Source organism: Brachionichthys hirsutus, chromosome 19 (assembly GCF_040956055.1).
Source record: "Brachionichthys hirsutus isolate HB-005 chromosome 19, CSIRO-AGI_Bhir_v1, whole genome shotgun sequence".
In the NCBI taxonomy this organism is placed as follows: Eukaryota; Metazoa; Chordata; class Actinopteri; order Lophiiformes; family Brachionichthyidae; genus Brachionichthys; species Brachionichthys hirsutus.
The window spans coordinates 4907802-4934755 of NC_090915.1; the positions used below are offsets into that span (position 1 = coordinate 4907802).

The window sequence follows — 26954 nt, forward strand, 5'->3', positions numbered from 1 at the left end:
TCACCAAACCTTATTGCACACACACACACACGCACACACACACACACACCACTGTACTGCACAAAGCTCAACACAACAGAGAGAATCTCTCACAGTTTCTCTCACCTCTGATCCATGTTCACTTCAGTTTTAGCGCCATCAGATTCTTTCGGTTCTTTGTTCCCTGTTTAAAAACCCATCTTTGTACATACAGTGGACCAAAAGTAGATATTTTGTAATATTCAAAGAGATATATAGATCTATATGTATATTATATATAAATATGACGATACACTACATATATTTGTTGCTTTTTGTTTTGGTGCGGTTGATCTGATTGCTAACGTGATTGTTCCTTTTGGTAGCTCGGCTGTAGGTAGTTCATAGACTGTGAAGCGGGGAAGGATTGGGGGGAGACTAACTTCTGATTCATTAGACGACAGCTATACTTGAACTCTTCTAGGCTTCTTTGTCATGGAGAATATTGAGATTAATCCTCTTCATAGGAGCATTCTGTCAATATATTTTTTTTTTTGGGGGGGTCATGCTTGCTTAAACAGCGCATGCCCTTTAGCTGCAGAAATGTTTATTTATTGATATTTATTGTGTTATTGTTTTTTTCATTCTGATGCTCATTCATCACATCATGTTACGATGGGCACTGATGCTGAATATTAACAGAGAGCCAGCCTGTTTGTTTTTATATGCTGTATATGTGTGTTTAGATTTAAACCTCTGCAAGGTTGATTTGTTTCATCATTCTCATGCAATTTTGGGAAATCTGAAAATGATCGGCAGCTACAAAGACACATTCTCCAATCCATTTGTGACTCCCAAATCATTGTAAATCTGGCTAGCTAGTTATGAATGAAGGTTTTTGCAGCATATTTTTCTTCCTCGTGGCTGATTTCTATTTTTGTTTCTTTCCTCCTCCTCACTTCGTGGCTTTTTCAGCCTTTGAATCTCGACTCTATCATTTAAATTAACAACGTTGTAGATGTGACCTTGTATTTATTTTTATTTTTTCCGTGCCTGAAGTGAAAATGGTTTGTTTTCGTTCAATCTTAATCGTGTGCTTTAGGATCATAAGTGCTTACTGGTCTCGAACGCCCACCATGTGCTGCTAGAAAATGTTTCGGATGATTTTCAGCTTTGTCCCATTTTTTTAAATATATATATATATATAAATTTAACTTGCGTGCCAGGCCATGATTATTATTTTTCTTTGGCTTCTGCATCTCTAAAACCTGCCTGGCAAACCACTGGACTGACGCTAATGCTGCCAACAACTGTTCTTTACTATTTTTGTTGACTTTTTAAATTGAAGATTGTTTTCCTAACATGTTGCAAATGAGCCCGTTTTCAACCATTTGATGTTAGAGAGAGAAATAAGCTATTCATTAACATGTAGTAGGAGCAGAAGGAAAATATATATTTAAAAAATGGCAGCTTCACTGACCCATAGCAGACTCCAGTGCCTTTCATTTTGCCCCGGCCAGAGCAGATGGCTTTGGGTGGGCTACAGATCGAGGCTATCAGAAGCAGACATTCATTGCACAGGTCCTGCCACTGAGAAGACAACCAGGGTTGAGGAATCACGAAGACCTGGACTATTATTATAGTAATTGATGCGACGACACAGACACAGACATACCGAGTAGGTTACGTACAGTAGACGACCTGCAGATGGCTTGTATTGTAAAGAACTTGTAAATGAACGAGGAGAGAGCGACTGCAAGGTAAATGAAATGCTCTCTTTTGTCATGTTTTTCCTCATCATTGTGATTTGTTTTTTGTGAAATGCTATTTTTATTTTGAATGCTGTGACTTGTTTAAATTTATATCTGGATGTTTCAAAGTGCCATTTGACAGTCTGGTGAGTCGTGGCCATCTGTAGCACGCTCTAATGCAAGCACAAGCATTTGGCAGTGGCATTTGGGGAAGGTTTTAATTTTTTTTTTTTTTTTTGATTCACCCTAAATATGTATATATCAGAAATTTGGGAGAAAAAATATTTATTTGGGTCCTAATTATGATTTCTTTTGGTGAACCTTTTCAGATATGTTGGCTGAAGTACTTTTGTGACTCCTTTCTCATTTTTTTGGATAATGTATAGTATCTGATATAATATATACACAAATTTCATGTGACTTTGACTTTGTGTGCCATTAAGTTTTTCTTCTCAATTTGGAAAGCGAACAGATGCGTGCGTGTAGGGTGATTTGTATTGTGTATTTTACATATACAAGGAGGACAATTAGGGGACTTTTATATTTATAAAGACGTTATCATTTAGTGTGTCGTTTTTGATGACTATAGGAACTATTACAGACACATGTAGTTTGGTTTTTCTGAATATTTCAGATCTCAGCTCAGGCTAGCTTAGTGTTTTCTCAACTTTTGTGACTTGTCTTTGCAGTAATAAATGTTTTCTTGTTGAAAGTGTCCCTCCTGATAATTATGACTCAATTCTGAATGAAGAGGAATTCACAACTGCTCGTTAGCCCATTACATTTTATTTAACCATTCATTTATGTGTGTAAATGAATATATAATATATTCAAACGCACAACTGTGAAGATGAGCACAAACGTGCACCTCCTTGTAATTTTAAAGCATTTCTATTTATGACTCATCACTGAAAAAGGTAGCAAGAGTATAAAATACTCCAAATAATAAAGTAAAGTTTGATCAATAGTGCTGAGCGAATTGTCACTAATGATAAAACTGAAAATACTGCAGTCTGATGACCTCACTTCTCATGGATGTTTATTTGGCATCAATATGGCTTCAACTTCCTCCCAGTTCATCCCCTGCTTTCTTTAATCAGCTGTTGTCCAGAATAGATCGAGTGCCATCCAAGTAATACTCGAAGCGAAACGGGCGGTGGTCTCACCGAGGTCATCAGGGGGAAAACATTAAACTTCAGCTGTTGCTAAGCGATCGTACGGATACAAGGAGTAAGCACACATACTACGCAATGAGGCAAATTGCTAACAGATGCTATGTGGGCCCCCGAATTAAAAGAATGGCTACTACAAATGTTAAAGCAGTTCCTTTATATAAAGTATTTCATAACTTCAATCAACAGCAGCTAAATCCAGCAGTTCTGCGTCTTAAAAGGAGCCGATGCCCCGTTTTAAAAATTACCTACGCTGAAGGACAATATATAACAAGAAAAGACACCAAAACAAGGACTGTCAGCACTTCAAGATATTTAAGACGTACATTTTACAAAAGCATGAGTAATGATTAACATGATTTTACATAAATGTTACATAAACAATCTGCGAGCGTTGTGGGGGGGGGAATAAACGCACCTGAGAGCCACTGAAGGAGGACCAGGCCCCGCAGGATAACTGCTGCTGCTGTTCCAATAATGGCTGATCCTGTCAGAACTAACCCCCCCCCCCCGGTCACTGATCTTACTACAGACGGTAGGTGTGAGCGCAGCATGTTTAGAGTATACTGCCAACCTTTTTATCCGTGTTCCCACAACCTACTCGGCATCATCGCAGTCCTCCTTCAGCACTCACGGCCCACGGGAGAAGCGATCGAACGTACAGGCCGGGGTGTTTTCTGCACAGTTCATGCCTTTAACTCAATCGAGAGGCTGAGGGTCAGCGATGGGCATGGTGTGTAGAACTTCGTCCAGCAGCTGCAGAGCTCTGTGTAAATGGATCTCGATCCAACAGGGCGTCTCTTTGATGCTCTGCCGTGGGTAGTCGGGCCCCCAGCCCTTCACGAAGCTCATCCGCAAGATGCACAGCCTGCGCAGGTCATCCACCCCGATGCCTGCGGCGGCGGACAGACCTGCAGGGAAATGAAAGGCGACGGACTATTTGGATCGATGTGGCACAAACAGGCCAAACGGGCTAAATTACTGCTGCTGGAAAAAGTTAGAACACAAACCTTTTTATAATCTAAAACGTATGAAATCAGAAATCTTGAAGCTTTTCACCGGTTTGTTTTTTATAGTGAACATTCCAGCTACGGTGATCCTAAACTTTACACATTTGAAAGTTGAATCAAAACTTATTCAGAGGCTTTGGTCGGCCGATTATCTAATCTCAAACACGAAACACCTTCCACTGAGACATCAATCTTTTTGCACCAAGATGCGACCGAGTTATCATTTCTGCAGCTAATAATAATAATGCTCGTTAGCAGCTAAGTGCGGCGGCGGCACTCACTGATGGCGGGGGCGATGCCCCCAACGGAGCCGGGACCGGGAATGTTCCCAGCCACCGCTGCCGCCTGCGCCGCAGCCGCTGCCTGAGCCGTCGCGGCCTGCTGCTGCATCTGCCTGTGGCACTGGCGCAAGTCAAACACCTAGCGGGGGGGGGGGGGGGGCAAGAGAGAGAAAACAATGAGAGAACCCAGAGAATCTGACCTTCTTAGGGGTTCGTTCATGATGATGCGTTTAACCCCGGTCAGGCTTGGATTAACATTTAACCAAGTAACACCTGAAAAGCGTTTATGGCTCCTCAAACGCTGAGCTTTTATCGATAAGACTATGAGAGCACGATCTTTACACTGGAACGCAAACGCCCCCACCTTAATGTAAGCGCTGGGGTATATCTTATGAACGGCATCTCCGGGTGCGCGTCCAGCCTCCCGGTCCAGGTAGTAGCTCTGCACGAACACGGCGTGATCGCTCAGACAGCGCACCCAGACGTCCCCCTCGCCTTTACACTCCAGCTGCACGCCTTTGCCGATGTGCAGCCTGAGGACAGGAAGGAGAGGAAGGATCAGCCAAACGCCGCGGACACTTTCCTCTGACGACGTTGGGGGGGGGGGGGGTACCTGGCTCGCTCTATGTTCTCCGTTCGGTGGACGTTGCTCAGCTGGCCCAAGCAGAAGCGATCGCCTCCCGATGGATCCACGTAGCCGTCCACAGTCACGATGGGACACGTGGACGGCACCTTAAATGTCTCGCCGACCTGCACATCCATCTCAAAGTACGCGATGGAGCACCAGTATTCCGGAGCTGGAGCAAAGCAGCAAACGGGTCGGGTCAAACGTCGTCAACATGTGGTCCATGTCAAATATTTGGGCTGTCCTCCGTCGGGGGCTTGATACTCACCGGGGTGATTGGATATGGGGGGTTGAAACGCGATTTCATTGGTGACAGGCCCTGAAAGGATGACGTGATTCAGAAAATCGACATTATTGTTACAAAACGAGCAGAGATCAGCGCTGAAACTGAAAACATTCAGAGGTGGAGGCTGATTTCTAGCGTCAAACGTAACGACACGTCTTTTACCCGGATTCATCACACTTTTTACTTGACATTAAACATGTTAAAAGCCTGATTGAGAAACGCGATCTGCGTTTTGGTGCTGCAAACGTCTGAAATCATTCCGTTTGATATTACGGCGTTTCAATCCGGTAAATTATTGAAGACTCAATAACCGAAAGGGCTCAGGGGTAACTTAACAGCCCCACAGTCAACGTTAAGCTAAATAATTAACAGAGCTCATTGTTCTAATTATCTCAATGTGCTTGACACACTCGTGAATGAAACAGATGTTTAGTCCTGATGTGAGAGTGTGTGTGTGCCCCCCCGCCCCCCCCCCCATCAACTCACAGTAATGGCCTGTGTGAGGCATGGCTGGATGATGCTGGAGATGCCCGTTCTGATGTTGGGGCACTGCAGGGGTAAAGCTGCTGTTCCTGCTCCAGCTGGGATTAGGGTCTGTATGTATAATACAATAAATAAAAGGCTATGAAAATAGAAGTCCGTTGAAAGAAAATAAGAACTTTGAGTTACGATCCGACGACCCCGTCGCTAAACGAATCCCGTTAGCCAATGACTGGGCAAACGTTTTGTCCTGATACTTTCTTTTTGGTAGCGACGCGAGAATGAAATACTCTCTTCGATTAAAAGGCTAAACACATACCTTTAAATTTCGGAACGCTTGTCGTAACTGAATCCGTCGTAAAGCGAGGTCCCACCTGCACATTTAAGTCCTGATGCGGTTCTTACTTGAAGGTCCGGCACTGATGGTAGAGAAAGCCGAGGTGGAAGCTGAACTGCTGCTCTCCGATGGAGGGAGGAGGGATGGGCTGCTGAAGGTCTCCTGTGGGCCAGGCCTGGATGGGGGGTGCTGAATAGTCTGCAGGTGGCTTTCAGAGCTCGAGTGGGACTGCTGGTTGTCATAGTCGTACTCGTCTTTCACTAAAAGCGGTCCTGCGTGAAGGCAGCAGACAAAGTGAGGGCAGACGGTCGCCAACAAAACGATCAAAGAACAAATGAGAAAACTGTGAAAGTGCTGTACCTGAGCCGGAAAGGGTCAGTCCTGACAAGTCTGCATGAAGGAGAAGAGATTTAGATCTCAATTGCATTTCTGCAGAACAATATTCTTTCTTTTTTTTAAATTAAAACATGGGCTTTATCGTTAGAATTGAATAGGATGCAGAATAACACCGACGTAGCCGATCCGTACTCACCGATGCCCGGAGAGACGACTCTCTCGTAGTGATACGGGTTCACGCACACGTTGTCACATTTCAGGTCAAAGGCATACTGGCAATATTTCACGTGCTTCAACTCGTTCTTGTGCAGATCGGGCCATCGCCAGAGTCGGGCATATACGACATGAGGGAATCCTTTACGCCCTGCAACCTGAAGATCAAAAGGAAAAACAGCATTCGCATCATCTCCAACTATTAATTACACGAAACACAACAGCGAGCGACTTGGAACTGTAAATTCTTGTCGATCTACCTGCAGCCTTCCGTCCAATGTTCGTTGTATCGTCACGCACTTGCTCGGATGCGCTCCGTTCGTCGTGATCGCCGTGATGAGTGAGTCCAGCTCGTCCTTCTTCTCCTTCAACTTCTTCACGAGACTCTCGATGGCTCGCTTGGCGAAGCTTTCGCTCTCCCCTCCCTGCCGGTGGCACATCAGGCTGTGCACGATGCTCAGGCAGGCGTCGTTGCTCGTGGGAGTGTTTGTGATCGACATCTTGCTCCTTTGGGGGTTTTTTTTTAACCTTGGGGAGACTTTCCTGTGGTATCCTCTATTTATATTAAAAAAAATACAAATACAAGGATTACTGCACGTGATGTGGAAAATATGTTTATTATAATGTTACTGATTCCAAAGTAATTTGAGAATTAAACGCACACGGCAGAAACATTAGTAGAAGCTCATTCTCACAGCAAATGTGGGTTAAAAGTTAGCCCGGATGGGTACAAGAGCTAGCCTAGCAATAAGCGTCGGTATCGAATCCTTTCCAGAAACGTCTCAGCACAACAACCACAGATAACCGAAATTATAGTGCTCGTTATTCTACCTTGAGATATTTACATTAATGCAAGCCGATGTTAATAAACCGCTTATTGTGAGCATCACGAAACACGCTGCCCTGCTAATGCTAAGCGGTTCTGTTGACATTAGCCTTCACTGCACGTACCGTAACACGGTTAGCGTTAGTTCAAAGAATCACTGGTTTATCACTCCGTGAATAAAATGCAAACTCGTTTTAAGGATTTACAATAAATTCCCGGGAGACCTTGTCCGGTAATAGAAGACGACAAGGTCGCCGCGGCTAAGCAGTTAGCTTGTGTAAATTCTGCTTCGGCTAGCTTGCGAGCACATAAGCTAACAGCTAATGCTAAAAACCTTTTGATCAACTAGCTTCCTCCTTTCAGGTTGACCAAATCCGTTACCAAAGGGAATTAAAAGATGTCACATCGCCTAAACTAGTTCTAGCGGTACTTTATTAAACTACAAAGGACAGAAGGGAGGAATTTCTTACCGGATAGCTTGGCACAAAAATAAACAACAACAACAATCCGCTCCACCGATGGCGAGGCGATGCGCTCAACTCAAGGCGTGGCGCTGCTGGACGTCACGTGTTTTCCTGTTGAAGAAATCTATCAATAAACAATGATTAAAACAATAATAAAACATGCAAGTAGCACTGTAATATTTGATTAGCGGGAGTATATTAACATTTAAACGTTTAGGGGGCAGAATGTGGCTGTACACATTGGCGAGCAGAAAAAAGCCACTTTTTTGTGGCTTTTTATTTATTTATTTTTTAGGAGAATTGATTACTCCAAATTGTCCCTGGGTCAACCTCTAGCCTTGTTTCCTGGCAGCTCCATCATCAGCATCCTTCTACCGATATAGTCCCCAGTCTATTCTCTGGACATGTCCAAACCATCAAAGTCTGTCCTCTCTGACCTTGTATCCAAAACCTCTAACCTTCACTGTCCCTCTTATTGTCTCATTTCTAATCCTGTCCATCCTGGTCACTCCCAAGGAGAACCTCAGCATCTTCATCTCCTCCACTTCTAGCTCCGCCTCCTGTCTTTTCCTCAGAGCCACCATCTCTAAGCCGTCCATCATGGCTGTCCTCACCACTGTCTTGTAGACCTTTCCCTTCCTCCTCGCTGACTCTCTCCTATCACAGAGCCCACCTGATACTTTCCTCCATCCATTCCAGCCTGCCTGTTCTTCACCTCCTTTCCGCATTCTCTCCATCACTCTGCACCGTTGAGCCTAAAGGTACCTGAAGTCCTCTCCCGTCTTTACGTCTATTCCTTGTAACCTCAACATGGCTACCCTGCATACTTATGCCTATCCAAAAGTGTGTGTGTGTGTGTGTGTGTGTGTGTGTGGAGTGAGGATATTACGAAGTTAAAAAGTTCAACAGTGTTATCCCATTGCTGTTATCTGCTTCCGACTGTTAATAGCAGAAGCCAGGTGATGATGTTGAATGTATTTTTTTGTTTTCCATTTGTACAGTTGTCGAGGCCTTGACAAGGGCAGTCAGCATGCGCCTGTCAGGGGAAAAAAAGAAGTGGGAGGGTTCAGAGGGCACAAAGCAACCCGATGGAAGGATTGTCAATAGAGCATGTTGGCATTGGAGACCAGGAATCTGACACCAGGTTCTCACAAATACAGCCACTTGGAGCGGTGTCTCATCCTGAGTGACAGTCCACAAGACTCCAGGCGCCGACACCTCCTTATCGCTATGGCATGGAAGCGGGCAGAGCTGAGGCCCGCCAGGCATGTGATGCTGGAGGGACGGTGATTAAGGCTGCTGTTAGGCTGAGAGCGCTGCGATAACCTGACTATGAAACAGGGGCGTTCAAGATGTCAAAAAAAATATCACTCAGTGAATGTGTCGTTTTCGGATGTTTTATTTGAGCAACCGTACAAGATTAATGTCGGCGTGAGAACCAAAAGCGGGATACGATCGTTCCGAGGTGTGAAGATAAATTGTGCATTTTACAGCCAAAAAGCCACAAATGATGATTAAAATTCATTGAAGATATATATTCGGATATTTATCAAGCAAAAAGAGAAGGGAGAAAGAAAAAAAAGTCACATTTTTGTAGTAATTATTAAATATTGTTAGTGTCTCCGACATTCAGAACACAGGAACAAGCAATGCTCTTTACAAATCTGCAGCAGCATTTTGACTTTGACATTTTTGACTGACTGATATATAGCTTGTACGAAGGAACGTTTCAGTTATAGGAGTCATTTCTGGAGAAAAAGATGAAGATGGGAAGAATTCTTCAGAAGATCATCATCCAACGCTGCAACGGGGATAATCCAAACAAACGCAAACATATTCCAAAGTATTCACAAGAATGTTGTTTTAGATGATATCCCAACAAAGCTGCAGTATTAATCTCTTGATGTGACCCTACAATATGGAGTTAGTCTCATCTGAGACACGCTATCCAGACGAGTAGCATAACTTAGGTTGTCTTTTGTTTCACATTCATACCATGTTTGTCAGAATGCATCCAGCTGCTGCCATTTACAATTAGGTGTGATGCGTATTCTGAAAGGTAAACGCTGTGTGAAAGGACTTTGCAGGATACGCATTATACAATAATATCATAAAAAGTGATTTACCTTTGTACATTACAAATTTATACATCACATAGCACAGATTCGTGTCCGTCCCTAATTTACAACTAAGTCTAGACTTGTGTTTTTACACAGATAGATAGATAGATAGATAGATAGATAGATAGATAGATAGATAGATAGATAGATAGATAGATAGATAGATAGATAGATAGATGATAGATAGATAGATGATCGATAGATGATAAATAGATGATAGATAGATGATAGATAGATGATAGATAGATAGATGATAGATAGATTGATAGATAGATGATAGATAGATAGATGATAGATAGATAGATAGATGATAGATAGATGATAGATAGATGATAGATAGATGATAGATAGATAGATAGATAGATAGATAGATAGATAGATAGATAGATAGATAGATAGATAGAAAGTAGATAGATAGATAGATAGATAGATAGATAGATAGATAGATAGATAGATAGATAGATAGATAGATGATAGATGATAGATAGATGATAGATAGATGATAGATAGATGATAGATAGATGATACAGGACTATCTACAGCCACACTCTGCCACCACCATGCCCTCATACTTGTGTTTGAATGTGACAGCCTCGTTTTCATGATAAAGGAGCGAGATGGGCTCCAGCTTCGTGGGCACGCAGCAGGCACGCGATACCCTCTCTGGACTTTTAACACTCAGCAGTGACTGCACTATGGCATGTTTAGTAGGCGAGACCTCAGAGGTCATAGGTGGGTTGCAAACACCATTGCACTCATACGCCTCATAGCCCAGAGGCTGAATGACCCACGTGTCCCAGCCAATGTCTTTAAAATCCACAAAGAGTGGCGTCCTCTTGCACGGCTCGCGCTTAACGCTGCGGCGCATTCGGGAGGGTGCGTCATAGTTAAGCTTGGGCTGCAGCTCCAGAAGAGAGCCCCGCTCACCCCGGTTAGCGCGGTCACCGTTGCGATTAACGCGCCCCCCGAAAGGTTGTCGTTTCCAGCCCATGTCTCCGAGAAGGTCATTCTTGTGTTGGATCATCTGGTCGAGCTCCTGCTTGTCCAGTGTTTGGCCTCCGCTCTGATCCTCAGAGAATACGACCATCACTGCATTGTGTTTCCCCTCCAAGCTCCTGTCGATATCAACCTCAACCAACCTCCTGCCCGCCTCTGGCACGCCGTCTTGTGCCACCTTCTCTGACCTCAGAACTGCAACGCGCGCCTCTAGCCTGGGAGTTGCACACCCCGACTTCAGCCAGCGTCTGACCACATCAGTCAGGTCAAACGACACCCAGCTGTTATCTTTGGCATGGATATGCTTTGTCACCAGTTCCTCCAAATCCTTCATCTCCACCACCTCCCCTTTGCCCCTCCTTCTCCCTTTGTTCCCCGCCTCTTTTTCCCAAGCAGTGCCCTCGTGTGTTTTGTAGATGGTCACCTTGGAGTCGATGCCGGCGTGTGGTCTGTGGGCCCTCTGGACCTGGGTGAAAAGGTGAAGCTCAGCTGTAATTATGTGCTCATGATGGCACATTGAGACGTTGAACAGCAGAGGGTATATCCTGACACCCTGGGCTGTTATACTGTATGGGGAGGAATCTGAAATAAAAAAAATATCAACAAGTGTGCCTCAATGTCTTTGGAATGTTTCTGTGACCAAAAGTCAAGTTTGATCGTTAGGAATCAAGCTGCATGCAATAACGATAAAACTTTAATAGGTGTGTTTATTTTGTCATCATATTTCTCATCAAGTCTTGTTTGAATGAAAACAATTCACATTTATAGCATTTTCATAAATCAGAGTTCGCCAATATTTTAAATATTTAAGTTATTCTAATGACAAATATGAGCACAATTTAATTTCTTAATTTTTTTTTCACAATTTCCAAAAATATGACAGACAAACTTTAAAGCTGCAACTATGTAACTTTTAAAAGATTGTTGAGTCTCATCCCCGAGTTCGTCAAAAACCTCTAGGGTGGCCTCTGGGCCGAGTCTACAACCCAAATCTTAATGCATTTGACCACTTGGGAACAAAACTAAAGCGGACCTCTCTACCACAACAACTTAAAGATAGTTGTGCAGCCGATACGTTTTACAAGTTTGTACCTTCGTTCTTGAAACTTCGCACAATGTTGGCCGAAGGCACAGCAGCGGAGTCGTGGGTAAATCGGTCGTACAGCTCCAGCATGAACTCTGGTGGCTCCTCATGGGCAGATAGGGACCTGGTCTGGGGCCTCAGCTCTGTGACGTTTATTGTGGACAGAAAATGGCTCAGAAAGTCCTGCGCATCAAGTAGCGGATTAACACCCGCGCCCCTACTGACTGACGCCCTGTGATGGTTCTCAGGCGACCTGATGGGACTGCTCAAGCTCAAACCAGTCAACATCAGAAGCAGGACGCTCGCTGAGCGGACGAACGCAAGAATGGAGCGGAGTGAAACGGTCATAGTTGAGAGGAAGAGCAATTTAAATCCAGAGACAGTGTTTTCGGACGAGGAGATGTGACGGATCCTTTGGAGTGAATCTGCAAACTGGTTCAACCTTTTCGAGTAACGACTCTCCTTCATTAGCGGACAGCCGGTTGCTGTTGGGGACAATGAGAAAACGGCTTTGTCCTTGTTGATCTTGTGGTTTGGTTCCGAGGGCAGGGCTGCGCTGACATGTTCGGCCCTCCTCTCTCTCTCTCCCCGCCAACAGGAAGTAAGGACTATCCATGATTTCCGCAGATTTTGATTTCTTTGTTCTCTTATTTTATCGCCATTTACAGCCTACAAAACGTTTCCTTACAGCGTCTTTAGATTAACACCCTTGATTTATGAGTCTGCTGCATCATGCTGGAAACAAATGTTTATTTTATTTTATTTTATTGTATATAGATCAACTTAAATACCAAAAAGAGCAGGTCTCTTTATTCTACAGAGACTCAACGTTTTCCAGCATGAGGAGGCACTTGGTAACTGCTTTTAATCAAAAAGAAATTGTGTGTGTGTGTGGGGGGGGGGGGCAAACAAAGTAATTTGACAAAATAACCAGAGCAATTCCTTAAAAAAAGGCGGTGTTAGTTTGAAGTCGGCGTGGGATGTAAATAACTTTAGATATTTGTTGTGAAAGAGTTGGTCACAGCATGGAAAATATGTTCAGTATGTTCCTCCTTTATGACTTTCAGTTTGTGACAGTCGAGACTGTTTTGAAAAGTGTTTTTGAAAAGTTGCATATCATACCGAGTGCCTGACCTCTTTTATGCCTGACAAATGCATCCTAACCCGAGTTGCTGTTTGAACTTCAGTCTTTTTTTTGAATCCTGCATGTGACATGATCAAAAATCAGGCACTGCAATGCTTCTTCATTTAAATCGTGATGTAGTAAGAGCACCTATTAGAATAGAATAAATATGATTGGTTGTTTCACTGAGTAGAATAAAATCTATAGTAGAAAAATGTAGAAATAAATAAATAAAAAAGAGTAATTATGCACATCATTTATTTTCATTTTCATTTCACATCGCAATGCAAAATAAAATAAAGACCACTGCAAAGCAGAGTTGATTTGACTGTGAGATTATGTATGAGTTTTAGCTAATACACATTAATGACCTTTAATCAATAACATGAGTATTACAATAAATATTACAATATAAATACCTTCATTTAGAATATTAACAGTCCTTTGTTACAGATTTACAATCCCATTTTGCCTGTTATCAAAACAAATGGAATAGAGAGGATTTTAATGACCTCCGGGTCTATTCAGATTTAGGTTTATCGACAATAAATTGAATTCCATCATGATGTGTGTTTTTGATTGCCGCCTAATTTTAATCGTCTAGTTTCTGATTCAAATGGGGTTTTTTTCTGATTCTGATTCTAAAAATCACCAAAAATATTTTATCGTTCTAATCTCAGAAACCATGGAGACGGACATCAAACAGACCCACGTGTCACTTTAGGCGTGAAGAGAATTACTGTATTAAGAATCTCATACTTAGTGTAGCTTTAAAATACAAACTGTAAATTGTATATTCTTTGGAGTCATGATTCTTGCATATTTAGTTATTTCGGGTGTCAGTTATAATGCATTCTAAGTTTCAGACACTTAATCGTCCTAAATGTCCAAATCCTTTGAATCTACTTCCATATAATAAATACATCTGTAATATATCTGTAAATGTTTGCAACATTATTTCCTATAAACGCATTCTTTCTAATTAAATGTGTTTGTCTGTTTGTACAAGAATGACTTGATGGGGCAAATCTGTGTTTCACCAATGGAAAAGTGTCTCTAAGGATTTGACCGGTTTGACTGGCCTGGACTGCCATGTTGTCATTATTACACCCAGGAGTCCAGAGGTGGGGGCTTGTTGTCCATCAGGCCCACTGCAGGCCTGCCAGCTCTGATGAAGTGCTTCCTCTCACTTATTGCCTATAGGTCAGGATATATGCAAACAAAATAGATGACGTGATGTTATGGATATGTGTAGACAAAGTGGTAGTAGTAGTAGTTAGTAGTAGTCGTCGTAGTAGTATTGAGGAGGTTCAAATACAGATTACCTGGTGGGCATCTCTTTCAACAACAGTTCCCTTTCCATCTCCAACTCTATCATTCGGCTCCAAAGTAGCATAAACATCTGCAAATTAAAACGATGACTCATATTAGCATCAAATAAATAAAGCAAGGCTGTGGGAAAGTAGATAATACGCAAAGCGAGGAAAAGAAAATGGAGACATTATATGAATCGCTTTCTACAGAAACATTTGCCTGCTCTTTTAAACGATGGGCTCATTCACTCCCTCAATCGGCAGCTCGCCGAGGCGTCCCAGGATGACGCCGCCCCAAAACGTTCATTACCGGACACATTAGATGAATGTCAGTGAAGGCGTAAGATCAATGCAAAAGGATATTCAGTCAGTTCACCTTGACATTAACCAGCAACCAAAAGAATGCATTACTCCATGAGCAGTTCTTTCTGCGCAGGCTCGGCCATCGCGCTGCAGCTTTCCCAGTGATTATCTATGAAGTTCCGGGACTTTGTGGTTAAAGCCATTAATTAATTTAATGTTTATCTATTCCCACAAAAATTCATATTCTAAAAGGAAGGTTTTAATTCACGTTTAAGGTCTTAAGAGGGAAGAAAAAAAGCCCTTTTTCAGTGGGGAGCTCTGGTTCCACTCTTGACGTGGAAATGTGAGTGCCCTCTTGGAACAAATGAAATGTGACTGGCGATGCGTGACCCGGCTGCTCTGCCTCTGGGAGAGGCTGCTCAGGCTAATAAGTCAGCGGCGCTGATAACCTTGGCAGCACATCATTGGCTTAAGGCTATGTTTGGTGCTGAACATGCCCATTCTTCTGCAGTCTTGTTTTTAAGCATTTCGCTTCTCTGAGCTGGAGGACACTTTTTTTCCACATTCAGATTGTGACTGAATAATATTTTACTGGCTGAATAAAACCCAAATATCTTTCCGACCTTGGTTTTTGTCCATGAGAGGCAAGGTGATGTCGTCGCTGCCTTTCTTCCCAGCCTTGGATTTTTTAGTCCCTCCAGTAGATGACGTCGGCTTGGAAAGTCAAAATGGAATTATGTTATTGGATGTGCTTTTCTCTTGTTCTGATTTTATAAATGCCTGCTTCATTTCAGATGGTAACACACCTTAATGTTGAAGAATGAATAAATGAATTAAAGCACAGTGGCATACAGCTACTTATTTATTTAGTCATCGCAACATCGCCGCAAAGGATGTTTTACCCTAAAGTATTTTATCGGATACATTATGCATGCTGATTTTGTAGACAGTAATAAGTACCTTAAAGTGACACTTGTTCCATCCTGCCTTGCTCAGCGCGTTCCTCAGATCCTTGTAGGCCCATATTGTCTGGAGCACATGGGAAGCTGCCTTCGTCTCCCGTGCCGATTGGCTGACGGCAAAATCACCAAGAGCGTGTAAATAACGATGTCAAATAAATAAATGGAAAATGTGTGCTTTTTTTTTTTTTTTTACTAAACAAAGCTATGGGCTGACAGTTACACGCAGGCTATTGAAGCACCTTGATTTGTTGATGGCCACTAGTTTCTGAACAGCGTGACCCTGTATGAGAGCTCGGGTGTTCTCTGGGTTATCAGTAATGATCTCATGGATGGTGTTCAGAACAGACACCACCGTATCACCCTCGAGATTCTTCGCCGGATGCTGCTGCCCACACGGCAGGTTGCCGACAAGGTCCCTCAAGGCATAGCTCCCTGTGGTGACAGCAGAGAGACACACAAAAAAAGCACGAGAGGCAGGTAAGGGAGCCGAGCTCATGCCGATCACAGCTATAAGGAGTCTGTACCTATCAGGTCTTTGTTCCTCCTGTCCATCGCCAAGTTGCGTAGGGCGACAGCCACAGCTCGCACCACTTTGTCCACGTCTGAGCGCAGCAGCTCAACCAAAATAGGGAGGCCCTTTTCTTTCCTCACAGTGGCTCGGATGTAGCTGGACCACTGCGAAAGCCGACAGAGCTTTTAACGGACGCACCGTTTTTAAAGACATGTTTCACATCTAGGGACTTGCTTCTTGTCACTGCCTTTCTGAACCCCACCCAAAATCACAACAAGAACGATGCGGAAATAAATTGCCGTTGCCACGATAGCACATGTAAAAAAAAAAAAACCTCATTCTCATTGTCTCTCTTGCATGTGAAGGAATGTAATTTTCAAAACCCCACAATAAAAAATTATTTTATCTGAGCAGAGACCTTGCATGGATCTTAAGTTGCAGTGACATTCATTGCAGTGGCAGTATATCTTGGCAAAGCACATAATCTGACAGCTCTATAGAGTCGCTCTGGGGATCTCGCAGCGAAAGTGGCCTTTGATCATTCGGGCTGCTGGCACAGTCAATCTAGGGGAGTCCAGTTGGATTAAGATGATCAACCCCTTCATCTGACTCATTCTGCACACTTGAATATTGATGCTTCCATCAGAAACAGAAACTCAAGACAAAGGCAAACAAAAAGCTGCGACCACAGAGGACACTGCCCGGCACAGCTGCCTGAGGATAATGGCTTGTTTGCCTGTGACTTCAAATCGACGTCCAAATGCATTTACGTCTAACTGATGATACAGGTACAGAATACATTTTAAACCGCTCCTCATAAATAAAGTAGAAGGGCACCGAGGCAATACACAGCGAATACGCATGAGGAGGAACGAGTTCCGTGTGGATGGGCCATTTAAAAGTGTCACCTCATTGCAAAGAGTCATTTTTCAGTTTCTGGCCCGACTGAGTCTCTGCAAAGTCTAGAACTTGTTCTGTTTCAGCTCACCGCCCAGTTTCCCGCTGCAAGGTTCTGCAGCGCTCCTGTGGCCGCCTCCACGGTGTTGTGGTTGTGGCTGCAGGTAAGGAGCGACAGGTAGAGCCTCACCACCTCGGGCTGATACAGCAGTTCCAAACCTCGAACAGAAAAGCAGACAAATAAATTCAGGGATGGCATTCCCTGCATCAGTGACAACAAAGGACTTTTAATGATGAGCCATTTGGTATTTGGACGGTTGGAAAAAGTAGCATCAAGCTGATCTGGATCTGCAACAGGTTCTCCCATTCTGATTTGCATTCACTGACTGAGGAGGAAGACAAGCACCTTTGCCTTTTTGGCACAATATTCACAGCCAAAGATTTTCTCACTTTTTTACTGCAACTTAAATAAACAATGCATCCGTGGCTTCTGCAGCCATGAAGCTGCTCATAAAGCTTCTAAATAAAGATGCACGAGTTCATAGGTCATGCGGAATCATGAGAGAATGCCTGAGCCTGCCAGAACAAATGATTCCAGATTCTGTGCATTTAAAATTATTTCAGTTTTTTTACATGCCAATGTGTGGCCGTGCTTTTACAGCAATTATTTTTCAGGCCGTGCCGACATCATGCACACAAAGCAGATAGCGTGACACAGAATGCAGGCGCTGATGCGTGATTAAAGGGCTGTATGATAATAACGACGATAGCTATGAGCCTAATGTGTGTCCGGCTTATATCATGGTTAGACTATATTTCACATTCTGTGCTTGTATTTGTGCAATATTTATGCAAAGTTGGTGCTGTATTTTCTTTTATTTTAGGGATATACCTTTCATGAGTTCTGAGCCTTTTGGTAAATCCATTGTACCATATTTTCTGTCCACAAATCCATTTTTCCAACCTGCACATCACAGACAGACACATACACATGCACACAAACACAAACACCAACACCGAGGTCCATTATATTAGTGCACCAACAGATGTCAGTAAATTCAAGGTGGTATCGAACCGCCATTCAGGATGAACAGGCAGACTGACCTTGATTAAACCACTCCTCTGGTGAATGCGGGCCGAAGGGAAAAGAAGAAAGAAGAAACGCAAAGATTAGATGTTGCAGGAAAAGGATGCAGGAGAATAAAACAGAGCTCCTTCATGAGGTGAGACTCTGGGGAATTGAACGCATCGTGTTCACATTCGGCTCAGGGATGTCAAATTTGTTTCATTAACCAAAAAGGTCCACAATCAACTCAAAGTGTTGGTTGAAGAATTGGAAATTTGATTTGGGCTCAAATATCAAGAGCAATGCAAATGAAAGTCTCGGCCTTAATCTCCTGCATCTGAGGAGGCAGGCAGCCTGGATGTGAAACATTTCCAGTGGGATGAGCGGCCAACCTTTGGGTCTTTTCCCTCCGAAACAGTCCGATTCGCTCTTCTTCTTCTGGTGACCCGCCGGCCTCATCGGGTGATTGGCGTGGGGCTCCTGAACTCGCTCCACCCCTGGTATTTCTTTGTGAACGTGATAGGACAGGTTTCGCAAGATGCAGACGCAGTTCTCCACCGACTAAACGAAGGACAACGGCAGGGACACGTCAATCGGATATATAAAGCCAGCGGGAGGTGCCGTCACACCAACTAATTCTGGTTCTCAAAATGAAGTGATTATTTTTCCCCTTGAAATGACTGGATTGAAACAGAAGCCTCTAACGTTAAGTCAGTGCAGTTCAGCAACCTTATTGTCGGTGTCCTTGTTGATAACAGCTGACTGCAGGGTGTGAAGGAGCGCGTCCACCAGCCCCTCGCATTCCCTCAACCTCTGTCGAGCCTCCGCCCCGTCCGAGCTGACGTTCCTGCAGAAGGTTCCGTTAGCGTAAGCTTGCAAGAACAGCGTCACAAAGTCGACCCCCACTGGTTGTTCTCATACGTTCCAGCGGTCAGACTTGCCTCAGACATCCCGAGGTGTTCTTGAAGACCGTGGTCCACTCGGCGCTCATCAGCTTGGAGGGGTCGGGTGAGTCTTTCCTCCAGCCTGAGTGTGGGATGATGATCTCGTCGGTCAGCGTTTGCAGCCCGTTGTTGATGATCACCATCTTTAGTGGCTCGTGCGAGGAGAGGTTCCACAGGGTACCTGCAGGGAAGACGAAGCAAAAGCTGCAACGATCACGGCATGGCCCCGGCGGGAGGAAGAGGAGGGTATTGGCCTGTACCTGTGGCTAACTCTTTGACCTCCATGTTACTGCACTTCCTCAGTAGCCTGACTAAAGCTTGGATGCCATCGTGGTTTTTGATGGCCATCTTGTTATTGTGGTCTTTGCCGTAGGATATGTTGCGCAAAGCACCGCAGGCCTTGCGGTGGACCTCGGCCTTAGGATGATCCAGTAATTTCACCAACATGGGCACGCCATTCAGCTGTCGCACTTCCTGCTTGACACGATCATTCTCGTAGCACAGGTGCTGCAAATAGGCGGCGGCGTTGGACTTGACCGGGTCCATCGGGTGGCTCAGCATCGAGATCACCTCGCGCAAGTTAGGGTCTCTCCATCGGGGGTCTCTCCGGATGCTGTCCAGGCTGACCATGCTGCTACGTTTGTGGGGGAACTGCAGCGTCTGTGCTCGGCACATGGCCTGGAAGAAAGGATTCAAGTTCCCCTCCAGCTGGGCCATGAACGCATCGTCGTATCCACTTCTAGGGAGACAAAGAAAGTCACTCATGAATAGTATGTTGGGATCAGAACAGCAATACAGAGCCATCAGTCTGGAATTTTAAGAATTTGATCGTTTTAATCCACAATTTGGGTGATATAAGAAGATCAAACTGTATGAAAACTCTATTTTTATACGATAAAGCTAAAGCAACAAGACAATCCTCAATCGTCTTGTCTTCGGCAGCTATCCGGATCAAAAATCCCAGTTTTATGCTGGAGTCTATCCAAGCTGACAACGGGCAGAGGCCAGGCACACCCTGGACAAGTCACCAGGTTACAGAGTTACTTCCCCAAATATGTGAATACGTGTGCGGTCTGATCTGTAGTTGATGGAAACCACGAGTCCCGTTGATAGACACACAGTTGGTCCTGTGGGATCAATAACGTATGATCTAATGGGTCATCCCCTTGCCTGGTTCTGGAGGGCTCCCTGAGGAGTTCCATGGTGGTAATTGGCCGGAATTGGTGGATCCCCCCGAGTGTTGCGTAGTTGGCACCTGGGCTTTCTCCGTGTTCGTTCAATCTGTCCTCCTCTGTCTGGCTGCTGAGGCCTGCGTGGGCGTAGCTGTCCCGGAGGAAGGGCAAAGTGTGGTGAGCCCCGGGCTGGAAGTTATTGATGGGCCAATAGCCGCGCAGGGTGCTGCGGGACAGGCTCCCATACCCCGCACACAAGTCACCCCCGACGCCTCTGTAACTGTCGGGGAGGGTGTATACTCGTTTCTGCAAGTTGGGGTTCACCGGCTGACTGGACTGGGCTTTCGCCTCAGGTTGTGTCGGCGCTGCGGTCGTCGTTGTCGGTGTAACAGACTCAGAAGGTTCAGTCTTGGCGTCACAAATGGGCCGCTCGATAGGAGTGTTGCCCTGAAGCTCTGGAGTCGATGTGAGAGCGGCTGCGTCTGATGTCTGGACGTTCCCCTGCTGTGGCGCTGGTGATCCTCGGCACTCGCCGGGGGCCGACTCACCCTCCTGTTCCAAGGCCTTGGACTCCTACAAGGATTGATGCAACACGGCTATTATCTATAAAGCAAGCTGAATCGGTAGGTCTTTAAAATCCCATTTCTCCAAAAGGTTTCCTCGACCAAAATTAAATGCCACCAAATTGGTGTGTTTACAGTCAGGACAGGAACTCTTTGTTCCTAATTCACGTGGATTAGACCAAACATGTTTCTGATGGCGACATGTGTAATTAGAATTCATCGAACCATTAGCGCCCGTCATAAATCCTTTCTCTAAGAGATGATCAATCACAATCATGTCAACACATCCCACCAGTAAATCAGGAATTGTTCTTTCCTGCCAAAGAATAATCATTTCCCTTGTTGAAAAGGACTTTAGGTTGGATTCTGATGAAACAACTTTAGGTGCAGACACTGTTCAGATGCAGCGTAAATTGCAGGAAATGCAATTGTTTGGCTTAGTAAATTGATTTTGATCCTGATTGTTGTGCGAACGGCACAGAAACCTGTAAGAGTGGAGCAGCCCAGTGAAATAGATTTAAATGCCATAGCATCAGTCCTACAGAAGGCAATACATACCCTTCCATCCTAATCAATAGAAGTGAAACTCAGTGTCATATTCCTTGAAAATTATGTTTCTAGTCCCTGTAATGGACCTTTCATACAGACACTCGAGGAAACCAGACACCTACAAAACTCAAATGAAAAGGAACTCTTCACAATTGTGAAGTACAAAGAAAATTATACATGATTTATTAATTTTTTTACTGAAAAGCGTGGGGTGCAAATGCATTCAGCGCCTTTTCTCTGTATGCAACCTTCAGAAATTGCCTCGGGATTGCTGAATGATCAAATGTCGACCTGATGACTAAAGAGAGTCCACCTGTGTGTGTGTGTGTGTGTGTGTGTGTGTGTAATCTCAGCTGTTCTGTGATGCCTCCGAGGTTTGTTAAGAGCTCATTTGGGAACAATCAGCATCATGAGTTACGAGGAACACTCCAGACAGGTGACAGGGATAAAGTTGTGGAGACATTTAAAGCAGGGTTAGGCTGTAAAAAAAAAAAAAAAAAGATTTCCCACAGAACTGTTCAATCCATCATCTGGTAATGGAAAGAATATGGCACAACTGCAAAACCAAGCGGCCCATCTCTGCACATCACATGGTGAGCGTCATCAAAATCCAAATACAGTGCAAGAAGAAAACCTTTTCGGAGTCTGCAAGACTCAAGACTGGAGTGGAGGTTCACCTTCCAGCAAGGACGATGACCCCAAACATAAAACCAGGGCTACGATGAACGGTTTAAACTAAACATATTCACGTGTCCAGACCTAAATCCAATTGACAATATGTGGTTCTCCAACAAATCTGACTGCGTTTGAGCTGCTTTGCAAAGAAAGATTGAGAAAACATTTCTGTTTCTGGATGTGCAAAGCTGATCGAGACAAACCCCAAAATCTTGCAGCTGTAACTGCAGCAAAAGGCAGTTCCACAAAGTACTGACTCGGGGGCGGATGAATGTTTTTGCACACTGCACTTCTATTTTTTATTTTTTACATTTTTAAACAATGTTTTATTTCACCATTGTGCCTCTTTGTGCGAGTCTTACACATCGAATTACATTAAAATAGATTTGTTTGGGGTCGTAATGTTGGATGCAAAAAGATTATAATGTTGTTGTTTTTTTTTTCATATTTCTATCATACTATCCAAAGGTCTAGCTAGAATATATAATAAATAAATGAAAATGGAAAAAAAAATCTTATTTGTAATTGGTTTTAAGAAATTTGCTTCAAATATCAGATCAATATATCAGATCAGGCTCTATTACACCACCGCATGTCATCTGAGTGTCATGAACCTCGGTGTCTGTCTGCTGAGGCGTGTCGGTCTCTGTCGAGCTCTCATTCGTTGACGTCACGGCGGATGCGATGGAGGTGGGCGTGTCCAGTTCGTCACCGGTGGAGGAGTTTTCCAGAGTCGTCTCTTTGACCTCCTGAGACAAAGGGAGCACAGGAGGCCCCTCTGAACTCTGCTCCTGCACCACACAGACAGAAGAGAGCAAGGCGCTGTCAGTGCACGGCGTCTCCCCAGCATCATATGTTTTACGTGATGCGACACCGTGATGACACAACACGACATTAAAGTCTCCCTCGAATGAAAGCAAGGTGGCAGATGAGTCAGATTCACGTCTTCTTACACTGATTCAACGCTTCCTTCTTGTTTTGAGGAGAAATAAAAATAAACAAATTTCGGCTTCGCCCCCCCCCCGTGATGCTGAAATTTGTTGTCACCCTTTGATCTGTAATGGAGCTCTCCTCCACAGAGGCCTGGCTTTATCTCCTGGTGAATAAAGCAGGTGGCAAAAAAAAAAACAGGCAGAGAATTAATGTAACGGAGCGTCGTGGGGCTGCCATTGTCTGGTTCATTGGCAAAATCGAACGCCCTACCCTACCCTACCCTACCTAAAAAAAAAAAAAAAAAAGGTATTTTCATGTCCTTTTTTTGAGTAAACAGATAAACAAAAAAACAAAACTCCGTCCATTGAGGTATTTCTGACCTTTATTAAGACTGGCCATTTTACTTTAACAGATTTTAAACAGATGCTCCTCCCTCTCTTATGAAAGCAGGCCTCTTGACGAAGCGCGGGGCCGTGAATGGATGCGCGCCATCGGCGTGTGTGTTTTGTACTGAATCCTGATTTGCCTCCACTTCAATCACCATCCCAGCTGTTGCTCTGGTGCAGCATGTTGATATGGCTGAGCCTTTCTATTTATTTCAAAAAGGAATCGTCTCTTTTTTTTATTTATTTTTTTTTATTTTTATTTTTTTACGACATGGTTGGGGGTTTTTTGATCGGGACCACATGAGGGAATTTTCTGGGAAATTTCAATAATTTCTGGCAAACTATTTTTTTAAATTCCCATTCAATTTTTCTTAACGTAACTCGTGTTTGTGGGTGTGTGTGGGCGTGAGTGCGTTGGTCGTTGTCAACAGCGTTGCAAAGTTGAATGCCGAGGGTTGACGAGCTGCGACAAGTTGACGAGCTTCCTCTGAGAGAGGAGGAAGATAAGGAGAAAGTGCAGTGGATTTACTTGTGCTCATTCTTTCTATCCCTCTTATCCAACCATAACCAAGAGTTATCCCAAAACACCAGGTTCTCATCAGTCTCTAGAAGAAAGTCTGGATCATCAAGTTCTCAGGAGATCTGAGGAAGCAGCGAGAGAGCATAGTGAGAGCCACAAAGGGACGGGAGGCGACAGGGAGCGACGTGGAGACCGGGAACCAAGGCGCAGAGGGCAAGTGGAGGATGGGGAGAGTGTAGGAGAGAGGTGATGCAATTCTAAGGTCCACTTAGTCCTGGTGACAGAAACCGGGTTCCTTAATTGAATTCATATGATGAAATAGTAACGGCATGAACCTACCATGCCGACCATCCAAGCAACTGCTAACAGCCCTTTACGAAACCAACAGTCAGCTTTTTCCTGTACAGGGGAGTGTATATGTTTAATTGCCACCTTGATAGCAATAAGAATTTTCAATCTTTCCTTCAGCTCTTTGATCTCATTGTATAAACTACCTCTGGACAGTTTAGAATAATAGCGTCCACATGGTGATCCTGATCATCACCCAAAAGGTTCTAAAATGTTCTTGGTATGTTTATAACCAGGTTCTCATCAGTCTCTAGAAGAAAGTCTGGATCATCAAGTTCTCAGGAGATCTGAGGAAGCAGCGAGAGAGCATAGTGAGAGCCACAAAGGGACGGGATGAGACGGGGAGAGTGGAGGAAAGAGGTGATGCAATTCTAAGGTCCACTCAGTCCGGGTTCCTTAATTGAATTCATATGATGAAATAGTAATGGCATGAAGCTACCATGCCTACGAAACGAGCAACTGCTAACAGCCCTTTACGAAACCAACCATCAGGGGAGTTTTTATGTTTAATTGCTGCCTTCATAGCAATAAGAATTTGCAATCTTTCCTTCACCTCTTTGATCTCATTGTCAATCTCTTTTAGATCCATAGTATAAACTTCATCCGGAAAGTTTAGAACACTATCAACTGTAAATCTGTCCATTGTTCTCTACTCACAGTGGCAGCTGAAATATATAGTCTTGCTTCCTTTGATCCCAGGAAATCTTTAATTGTAGTTGGACCTTTGATCTTCACCTTCATCATTTGTTCTTTGATCGGTTATCTGTTTTTTTTTATGGTAGGAAGGATTAATCAACACATTAGAATCGATCAACAATAATGCTGTTGTTTTACACTACAGGATTTTTGTTCATTTCAAATCCACTGCATATCACAAATATGCAGTGAGAAATTGGCACATTTTGTCAGAAGACCAGTTAAATAAGATGTATTACTTTTTATATATATATATATATATATATATATATATATTTATTTCCATGGTTGCAAGTTTAATTTAGGCTCTGTCAATAGAAATGGTCTCAGATTAAGGTTTCCAGGACAAAAATCAAATTGTTAAATATTTTTCTTGAATCTTCTGTGTGCTAAAGAGATGTTGATGTAGGATATAAGGCTAGCTAAGGAGAACATGCTTTTTTTGGGAAGACCTGACTTCCTCATTCTGCTAAAAGCACAATTGTTTTTTCATTTTGGTTTTGTAGGTTAAAGTGTTTTATATTTTTTGCTCCCTAGTTAATGTTGCTGATCAATTTTCATTTATTATTATTTATTGATGTTATTTAATTGTAAAAATTGTAGTTTAAGTATTAAAAAAAAAAGTCAGGCAAATTGATGCACTTCAAATATTTTCTGTTGCAGACTAAAAAAAATGGTAATAAAGTTATTCTTTGTTGTAAGTTGATCTATATTTATTTCGTTTTCATATTTCTTTGTATGTTAATAATGATACAAGGTGGTATTTTGGGGGGGTTTGCAAAAAGTTTTTTTCTTTCTAGGGGGGTCGTAACAGAAAATAATTGAGAAGCGCTTAGATTAGCATGTAGACTAGAACCAGAGGGACACAGTTAGCCTTGCTTAGGGGCAGTAACCCCCCCAGCTGGGTGAACAGCCCCAGAAGATACCAGGAACAACGTCCATCTCCGTCACCCTCAAGCTCTCAGGCCTCTGGTAGATGACCCGAGCTGGAAGGAAACACCGTACCGCCCAGGTGGGCGAGATGAATCTATATATATATATATATATATATATGCAGATGGCAGAAGGACATGATTAGCATCTTGATAGCATCAGCTCGCTGTGCCGAGGCCTGCTGCAGCCAGGCTGATATTCAGGGAGACAGAGTCAAGCCACGACAGCCGTAATCCACGACTCTAACTCGTCACGAATCCTTTAGAAAGAGAGGAAATGATTTGAGAGACAGCCACTCTGCAATGCAATCAAACCAGTGCCCCCCCCCCCCCCCCCCCCCCCCAAGTCATTTTTCAGTGATTAAAACGTGAGAAGGAAACAGGCTTGACTGGCAGTTTGTCTTGATCACACTGTGACTGTGGTGATGCGTCCACTGGATAATAAAACATGGCGTCAAACCCACTGCTGTCAGAAGGCATCAGTCACAACTTTGCCTGAACTCGCCGCTTTTTGTTGAATCAGTGAGGCGCTGCGCAATGTTCACGACACATGCATGAAGAGGCTCTTCCCGTTTTACGTTTGTGTCCTGCTTTAATTCAGTGATTCAAACTGAATCATGAAAACGAGGGAAGGAAGCAGAATAATTGCCAAAGTTACCCCTCCTGGATTCCTCCTTTCACTGATCCTTAAATAGTTAAATGGTGCATGGCCAGATTTAATGTACCTCTGACACATCATGGCAATACACTTACCAGCGTGTGTGCGGCACCCCCCCACGGCGTGGTGAGGAAGGGGGCAACCCTTCTTTATATATATAAAGATTATCCCCTTTAATGCTTGCCTATTTCAACACAAGCACACGCGCACACACGCTCACACACGCACACACAGACGTGATAAAGATGTTAGCGTCACGTCCCTTTGCACTGAGCAGCGAGAAGATGAGGCGACTGACGCCTCCTTCCTTCACTGGCACAACGCAAAGCTGCGGAAAGCTACAGTCCTCTGCAGGAAGAAGGAAAAAAAAAACTGACGGGCAAAATAAAAAAAAATGAGGGAGTGTACAGAGCAAATCCAGCCATTCCAACACACACACTTACCTCTTTCCCTTCAGCAGGCAT

The 26954-nt window shown here is 43.7% G+C and overlaps 3 protein-coding genes across 3 annotated transcripts; all 3 read right to left on the minus strand.

Moving 5' to 3' along the window:
* Positions 1–2487: 2487 nt before the first annotated feature.
* On the minus strand, positions 2488–6949 carry smad4a (SMAD family member 4a). The gene is made up of 10 exons (XM_068752987.1): positions 6710–6949; positions 6433–6607; positions 6261–6290; positions 5969–6172; positions 5570–5677; positions 5066–5116; positions 4786–4969; positions 4537–4705; positions 4173–4311; positions 2488–3792 (listed from the first exon to the last, which is right to left on the minus strand). The coding sequence occupies exons 1-10, from the start codon at positions 6947–6949 to the stop codon at positions 3581–3583; spliced, it is 1512 nt and encodes a 503-aa protein (XP_068609088.1). The 3' UTR covers positions 2488–3580.
* Positions 6950–10391: 3442 nt separating this feature from the next.
* On the minus strand, positions 10392–12287 carry LOC137908966 (bone morphogenetic protein 10-like). Its single transcript, XM_068753397.1, has 2 exons — positions 11948–12287; positions 10392–11437 (listed from the first exon to the last, which is right to left on the minus strand). Exons 1-2 carry the CDS (start codon positions 12285–12287, stop codon positions 10392–10394), a joined length of 1386 nt encoding a protein of 461 aa, XP_068609498.1.
* Positions 12288–14166: 1879 nt separating this feature from the next.
* On the minus strand, positions 14167–26954 carry arvcfa (ARVCF delta catenin family member a). Its single transcript, XM_068753396.1, has 16 exons — positions 26934–26954; positions 22632–22808; positions 20229–20803; positions 19319–19797; positions 19056–19239; positions 18844–18961; positions 18507–18675; positions 18153–18170; positions 17941–18012; positions 17140–17267; positions 16165–16315; positions 15880–16072; positions 15639–15750; positions 15302–15392; positions 14388–14464; positions 14167–14259 (listed from the first exon to the last, which is right to left on the minus strand). The coding sequence occupies exons 1-16, from the start codon at positions 26952–26954 to the stop codon at positions 14167–14169; spliced, it is 2658 nt and encodes an 885-aa protein (XP_068609497.1).

Bases quoted from the DNA above. Each gene is read 5' to 3' on its own strand.
- smad4a (XM_068752987.1), bottom strand. From the start codon at position 6,949: ATGTCGATCACAAACACTCCCACGAGCAACGACGCCTGCCTGAGCATC. The intron at 6,173-6,260 runs GTACAGCACTTT...GCCTTCACGCAG, and splicing joins ACTGACCCTTTCCGGCTCAG to GACCGCTTTTAGTGAAAGAC. The intron at 4,706-4,785 runs GTACCCCCCCCC...TCCTGTCCTCAG, and splicing joins GAGAACATAGAGCGAGCCAG to GCTGCACATCGGCAAAGGCG.
- LOC137908966 (XM_068753397.1), bottom strand. From the start codon at position 12,287: ATGACCGTTTCACTCCGCTCCATTCTTGCGTTCGTCCGCTCAGCGAGC. The intron at 11,438-11,947 runs GTACAAACTTGT...TTTTTATTTCAG, and splicing joins GCGAAGTTTCAAGAACGAAG to ATTCCTCCCCATACAGTATA.
- arvcfa (XM_068753396.1), bottom strand. From the start codon at position 26,954: ATGCCTGCTGAAGGGAAAGAG. The intron at 16,073-16,164 runs GTACAGACTCCT...CTGTCACCACAG, and splicing joins GAGGAACAAAGACCTGATAG to GGAGCTATGCCTTGAGGGAC. The intron at 14,260-14,387 runs GTAATCTGTATT...CCTGACCTATAG, and splicing joins TTGAAAGAGATGCCCACCAG to GCAATAAGTGAGAGGAAGCA.